We start from the raw sequence: 7,831 nt of genomic DNA, 5'->3' as shown, positions 1-7,831 counted from the left end.
AAAAAAAAGGCATATAATATATGTTCTTATTTTAATGACTTGTAATGAGATCAGAAAAATGAATAATAAAATAAGTGGTGTGGCAAGCCAAGTTAAAACTGCATTGAACAAAATCTTTATCTCCTAAATACTTACTAAATATGAACATCTCATTTTTGCTAAAATATGAAAAATAATTAAAATTGGACATATTTCTCAAGTCAGAAAAAAAGTACATTTCAGAAGGCCTGATACCTTCTGAAATCAGAAGGTATCAACCTTCAGATAAACTACTTAAAGTTGAACCAATGATTTCTAAAAAGGACAAGATATTCAGTAAGAATTTTAACTGTCTATTAAGAGGAAAACATATTAAGTAAAAGATATGAAAGGTGTAACTCAGCTAGAGACCCACATTATAATTTTAGAAACTGCTGTTTAAATCACAGAGAAGTTTAGACCAAAGAATACAAACTTTTCAGAGATTTTATATGCATGCACTAACTATATTAAATATTTTAAAAAATCTGTATGAATAAAGTAGATCTGGCTAGGTACCAAATTTTCAAAGACAGCAAATTGTGGACATTACAGAATCTCCAAGGACAGGAACTGCATACCTCTCTGCTGTTTCAAAGAGGGTTTTTCTCTGTATTTCTTCCTGATTCCTTTCTGTGGGAGTTGGGTGGTAGTCTCTTAACACCATCGGGTGGACAGAGACTTCTAAATCTCTCAGAGATATAACAAATGTTTTCCCATTTCCTGTTAACTAGGCTGAGTGAATCCCAGGTTTTTATGTTTCACAATAGCTTAGGTAAAGTATATATAATTCTTAGTAACACAGACAGTTCTGCTTCTCAGTTGCTACCACTGAATCCATGATTTTCAAGGCAAATGTGACAAAATATAAGCTCCCAGATGTTTTACCAATTGAAGTATAACTTTTACACATAAAAAGTTATAATGTTTATTATTATCATTTATTTATTATTGGGTGGAGAAGGACAGTGAGATAAAGAGGGAGAAAGACAGAGATACCTTCAGCATTGTGTCACCACTCCTGAAGCATTGCAACTACAGGTGGGGACCAGGGGCTTGAACCTGGGTCCTTGCACATGGTAATGTATGCACTTAACCAGTTGTACCACTGCTTAACACCACATAAAAAAGTTTATATTCACTAAGCAGAACTTGGACTGGAGTTGGTGTTTTGCACCAAAGTAAAAGACTCTGGTGTGGGGAGAGGGTTGAGGTCCTGTAACATGATGGCAGAGTAGGACCTAGTGGGGGCTGTATTGTTATGTGGATATGTTATGCATGTACAAACTATTGTATTATACTGTCGCCTATAAACCATTAATCCCCCAATAAAAAATTAAAAGAAAGTGTTATACGAAAATTTAGAGATTATTTTAGGAATGTAAGATTCCAGTGACCTTCCAGGTAGACCAAATATTTTGATATGTATGTCAAAGGTTTACTTTTAAATTTCTGTGTTCTAAAAACAAAACGAGAATAGGAGAGATAGCTCAAATGGTAGGATGTTTGCTTTGCCATGCATGTGGCCCAGACTTAAACCTTGGCACCATGGCCAAAGCATTCAGGAAAGACCCCCACCCTGTTGTATCTTTCCTTCAATCTCTATCTGAATGATTAAGTCAGTGCAGGAGTGGTGAAATGTCATGTGAAAATGTCACACATGTGTAGCCACAAGGCTGCAACAGACAAACACCACACAAAATTTAACAAATGAACATTATTAGAGCACCAGTTAATGATAGGTACAAAATGCCATACTATTAAAGACTGATTATGTTTAGTTGAAGCAGAAGAGCTATTTTGACATTGTTTTTGTGTACCTTCTCATGAATCTTTTGAAAAGGCTGAATTGTTATCTCTCTCTCCCTTTCCATATATACGTGGGTGTGTGTGTGTGTGTGTTTGTAACATTTGATATAATGTAAATGACAACTACACTGGATATATATACTGGATGTATATATATGTCACTGTACTAAGAGCACTTTACATCTTCTCTTCTGACAATTTAACTCTGGACTTATCATTTCACAGATCAAAGTTAAATGAATTAGGATGTGGACTTCCTCTAATACTACAAATCTGCACTTTCCAAATTTGGCCAATAATGCCAACCTGAATCAAAGGAGCTAGTACCAGAGCATTGATTTATCCAAACACAGCTACACAATGTTGTTTTCTATTATTCACCAATGGTTTGTTCTATTTTCTTTATCTTTTTATTTATAAAAAGGAAACATTGACTAAAACATAGGATAAGAGGGGTACAACTTCATACAATTCCCACCACCGGGTTTGAACTATTTTCATAGTCTAATAGATATTATCCTACCCTTTGAAGACTGGAAATCATAAAAAAAAAAAAAAAAGGTTGTCCATAACAACTGCTTTGAGATCCTTTATGTTTGCTGGCTACAGATGGAAATCTTCAGGGCCCTAAGTAGAAGGCTGTAAAATTTGGCCTTTGCGAAGATAGACATTTCTAGTCTTTTGTATAATTTATCATTCACAAAGTGTGCTAAGGTGCTTTTGATCCTCGAAGGCAATGTCTTTCAAAGTAATGTGCTGCTGACATATGACCACTGATGCATTTTAGGAATCTCAGTATCATGGTGATTTCAATGAATTTTTTAAATGGTAGATACATTGATGACTGAGGTTGAGAAACTCTAGATTCTGTTGAAATTCAGTTAGGTGATGGAATGAGTAAAATTACATAAATAGTGCTTTGAAGGAATAAAGTATTAAGCAACCAGAAGAAAAACATTTTTATCATGCTAATTTCCATCATATTTGTCAAACTTTTGATTTCACTAAATATAAAAAGTTCTTTGCCTCCTACAAAATTTAAGAGAAGAAATTCTCCCAAATATTAGTTATAAACAGTATTTTAAAATATATTTATACTATTCATTTATCTCTTTTATAGAATTTTTTTTACATAGAACTAAGTATTTGGTATCACAGAGAAATGAAATGATATATATTTTGGGAAAATGTAGAAATATGTCATCAGAACAGTAATCCTATAAAACAATATTTCCTCAATAAAGTGATATTGGAGTTGGAAAAAAGAGAAAAAATAAAGTTGTTATAGATTTTGGTTTATGGAGACTTGGAGAAGTTTTTTCATCTTTCTGGTATTTATTCCTGTCAGTTTTCATTGCTTCTTTCCTTTCCTTCTCCTCCTCCGCCAGGTTTGGTTTTGAGCTTTGAATTAAAAGAAACCCCAAAGTCAAAACAAAATGGTCAGAACTGCTGACTCTTGTTTTGTAATTTTTTTTAGTCCAGTATTCACAGGAAGAAGGGGGCTCTGACCAGAAATTGGGCTTCACTTCACCCAAAATGTTGTCAAATTTTGGAAACTTTTGAGTAAACATGAGTCCAGATATAGATACATACCAAAACTTCAAAACTTGGTAAAACATTTAAAATATAACTCAGTGAGTTATGTCACATAGTAAAGAGTAGATTCAGTACTTAAAATTCAGTATTAGTGTTCTAGCTATTATTATAGAAATAAAATGAAATTTTCATTCATATTTTGTATTAGTACAATCTTTTTGTGTTTTTAAAGGAGTTACATATAGTGACACCTTTATCCTCATATGCAAAATGTAAATAGTATCTTCATTACCTTTGAAATTGTCTTTAAAGATTTTTAATTACCAGAAAAGTTATATAATAACCAAACTCATGAAATTTCATCTCTGAATTTTTATAGTGATATTATAAACATTCCACAATAGTGTTTTTATGACGGAAAAATGCAGTAATAAACACCAATCCAAGAGACTTAATTGTATGTTCAGACAGTGATTATGCACTCTACTGTAACATATGATGCAGTTTCCAGTACTAATTTTGTTAAAATCTGTTTTCACTCTGGGCATCTGTAAAAGATGATTGTCTTGAATGAGTGCCTGTTGATGGCAAAGGTTTTCTGATTACTTTTACTTTCCTTGGAAAGCCTGATTATGACTTTCAAATATGATTTCATTTAGATTTTTTTTTCTGGTTTACATGTCTGTGTACCAGTAATAGCTTGATAGTTATGGAGAGCTTGGTTTGAGATCAAAAGGTACTCTTTAATCAGTAAACAGTACATAAATAAATCATATTTACTTTCTAAATTCCCAAATAACTTTAATATTTCAAAATTATAACTATCGCAATTTCCCAAAAATAATGGACACCATTATGACATTTTTATTTTCTGTTGGTGTTCATTACTGAAAAAGCAATGTCTACTGCATTAATGCTAGTTTAGAAGATGAAACAAGTTTAAGAAAGCAGTTAACATTGGGTGCACTATCTACTAAAACTACTTGTGTTACAAAGTATTCTGAATTTGTGGATCCAATATGAGGAAAATTAAAACTATCAGGTAACTTAAAAAGTTGAGTGTCAAGATATGAATATCTGGCAAATTTACATTTGACAACAGTGCCATTTTTCTCCTACATCTACTCATAACTGGGTGTAAGGTACAAATTCATCCATATCTTAGTGCTGCCGATCCTTATTTAGTTTCTAATTATTCTACTAGTGCATGATTAAGAAAATTCCTTAAGAGACATTACATATTAGAGCAGCTTCTAAATATGCAAAAACTGACAAAAAACAAAAGATTTATAAACTTAGAACAACATACTTAAAAACAACAGTATGGTGAACATGATTCTTCTAGTAGTAATAGTAATAGTAGTAGTAGAGGAGATAACTTTAGAAGAAATAAAATAAAGGAGAATAAAATAGATCAAAAGAAGAAATAACGTTAGGCATTATTTTCTGTTGAAGAAGTATACTGCAGAGAATTATGCATATACCAAGAATATAAAAGATTTGGTAAGAATTTGAAGGAGAGGGTTAAGGACAATGAATAACTATATTCATTCTTGAGGAATCAGAGATTAAGAGATTTTCTGCTTAAACAACTTTGTTTCATTTCTGGTTTTCAAAGTCTGTTCTTTCAACCAATTGTTAGTTATTTCTGAAGTTAAACATTTTTGTTATGCTTACTTAACACTCGATTTTTTTCAGTGTGATGGTTAATTTTCAGAAGGACTACTGATGCTTCTTCAGGACAATGAAGTGTTCCTGAATTTCAGTTTTTAACACATGACAGTAATAATCACAACTCATTTTAATTGGATTACTGAAAAACCGAATACACATGAGATCTTGAAGGAGTTACCAGCACCTCTAAGAAGATGGAGAACAGAATACAGTTTGATGATGAAGTGAGAAAAAATTAATTAATTATTTTTTTAGCATGCTGAACTGAGTAATTTAAAATTTATCCTTAAAAATACAGATATGCTAGTCTGTGCAAGTTGTTATCTTGAAAAAAAACAAAAGAATATGAATAATTTTGTTTCATAAAATTGATAGTATAAGTCATTGTTCATTTCTCAGGTTATTTCAATAAAAAATGTAACATTAAAAAACACATTCCCTGATTTTACTGTTGTTTGCTCTTTGCTTTTCTTTTGATAAAGTTTGAAAAGACTTGCATAAACAGTCAAATATGAACTCATCTTTGCGAATGAGGTAATTTCAGAAATAATCCAGTTCTTATATATAGAGGAGGTAGAAAAAGTTTTAAATGAAGACAATTGAGTGTATTTTGAGAGTGCCCTCACTAGTTGGAGGGAGTGTGAACTAGTAGAATCTATCTGGCTAGCTTTCTGGCCATTTACATTTAGGTTAGCTTTACTGTCTTATACCTGTTCCTCAACTAATACACTTCTATTTGAAAATATTTAGTGATAGGAGGTCCTTTTCAATATCACCTCCAAAGCAATCACTTGGGGGGTGGGTGAGCAAAACCAAAAACATCTTCTCATTTGAATTTTCCCTTTTCAATCCCAAAATGTGATTAGAAATAAAACTACTTTCCTTACCTATGTCTAGTAACTTAAAACTGCGCCCTTGGGCGGGGTTTAGCCAGGGCCAGGGTTGAGCCTACCCTTTTCCCTAGAGGACCAAGGAAAGGACCCCTAACTTCAAAGGCTTGGGGACTCCAAGTCCACTTGCTGACCCAGGAGCGCCAGCAGAGCACAGGACCTGACATCCCTGCTTCACCTTCATTTTGAAGCTTCAAGGAACTGAATTAGGGAGCTCAGAAGTGACCTTACAACACACTGACAACGCTAACCCAGTCTGGGGGGCGGGAGAGGATAATAGCATCCCCATTTTTCTCTTACCAGAACTAGATTATTCCTCCCTCCAGAGTGGGGAGGGAAGAGAGAGATAGGAGAGAGAAGTGGAGCTTTGTTCATGGGGTGGGGGGAGTTACGAAGGGAAAAGGGGGATGGGGGAAGAAGAAACAATACCGCTTCTTCTCAGAAGTCGCACTAGGTCAGCAGTCCTCAGTCCTCCCTTTGATTACCATTCTTCCCTCTTCATCCTCTCTCCACTCCAGGGTGGAGAGCCAGACAGAGTTCTTCACCTCTCAAGATCCATGCACCCCTCCCCCTCCCCCTCCCCCCCCTGCCCCCAAAGGAAATTCTAAATCTCTGATCCAGGACTTCCCAAAGAACTCAAACTCGAGGGTATGCCTGGCAGGGATGGCGCAGCAGACTCCTGAGGATTAAAAAAAAAAAAAAAAGAGTAATGTCTACTCTAGTGCTTTCTATTTAAAAAAAAAGATGCAGGCAAAGAAAGGCAAGGCAAAGAGATCCATAATTCTGTCTTTAGCAGAAACGATTTCTCTGGAATCTCCCTAAAGCAGTCTTTAGCACAAATGATTATCTCCTACGGTAGGTAAAATTTGCACTGGGGCGCGGGCCCAGGTGGAGTCATCAAGGAATTTCGCTCTACTGCGCCCCCGCCCCTGCCCCCGCCCCCTGGGCAATCGCACATATATTAACTCTACGAAGATTACTCTTCTCCCAAGCTATGGGGATTCTGCAGTCCTCTGCCATCCACACCTGGCTGCAGAATGCCACATGTTGTCTTGCGGAGTCATCCACAGCCGGGTCCTGACACCCCTCAGCTTTTGTGTTCTCAGGCCAGGACGAGACCGACCCCTCCAGGCCACCCAGTCTCAGCCGACCTGTTTGTGCTCACAGCTCTCCAAGAGTTCCGTCATGAAGGAAATGTAGACGATGGCCAGGCGGAGCGTCTCGATTCGGGATAGCCTCTTCTCATAGGCAAAAGTGGGGACCTTCCTCCTCAGCTGGTCGAAGGCCTCGTTCAGGTTGAACATCCGCTTCCTCTCTCGTATGTTGGCGGCCTGGCGCTGGGCGTAGGTGATCACTCTTTTCCTTTTGGGGCGACAGAGCAGGTAGGAACCTGCTGTGTGTTCTTCCTCTTCTTCTCCTTCCTCCTCCTCTTCCACTTCACCCTCTTCTTCTGGATCCCTCTCTTCAAAGCGCATCAGTCTCCTGGGGCTTCCCTCTCGGAATTCAACATCTGGGTCTCCAAAACAGACCCCGGGCTCAAAGTCGCACAGGAGAGGGTGCCCCGGGGAGGCCAAAGATAAGTCTGCGACGAAGTCGAGCACTGTGGAGTCCACGCAGCTCTGGGGGTAGACCGCCATCCTGCCTCCTTGACTCTGCTAAGCATCAGTGTATCCCAGAGTTTGGGTGAGACTGGCGATGGGCTTCCTAGTAGCGTAAAATCTTCCGCGGCAACATCACCCAAGAGCTGGGGCACATTAATATGTATAAGCAAGTTGATAATAGGATTAGTCGCACCTTTAGCAAAGGCTTTAATAACATCTCTTCTTGGCGAGCTGAGCTGATGAAAGAACAAGCTAGTGCATGCATGGAAGACTCAAAGGGACAGGGCCTCCCATCTTGAAATC

General features: G+C 36.9%; 1 protein-coding gene across 1 annotated transcript; it reads right to left on the bottom strand.

Annotated features, from left to right (window-relative positions):
• Positions 1-6,944: 6,944 nt before the first annotated feature.
• FERD3L (Fer3 like bHLH transcription factor) lies at positions 6,945-7,567 on the bottom strand. The gene has a single exon (XM_007533643.2). It carries the CDS (start codon positions 7,562-7,564, stop codon positions 7,070-7,072), a length of 495 nt encoding a protein of 164 aa, XP_007533705.1. The 5' UTR covers positions 7,565-7,567; the 3' UTR covers positions 6,945-7,069.
• Between the last annotated feature and the right edge of the window lie 264 nt (positions 7,568-7,831).

Source organism: Erinaceus europaeus, chromosome 8 (assembly GCF_950295315.1).
Source record: "Erinaceus europaeus chromosome 8, mEriEur2.1, whole genome shotgun sequence".
Lineage (NCBI taxonomy): Eukaryota > Metazoa > Chordata > Mammalia > Eulipotyphla > Erinaceidae > Erinaceus > Erinaceus europaeus.
The sequence above is the reverse complement of the archived record's forward strand: the minus strand, read 5'-3'. Positions and strand labels throughout refer to the sequence as shown.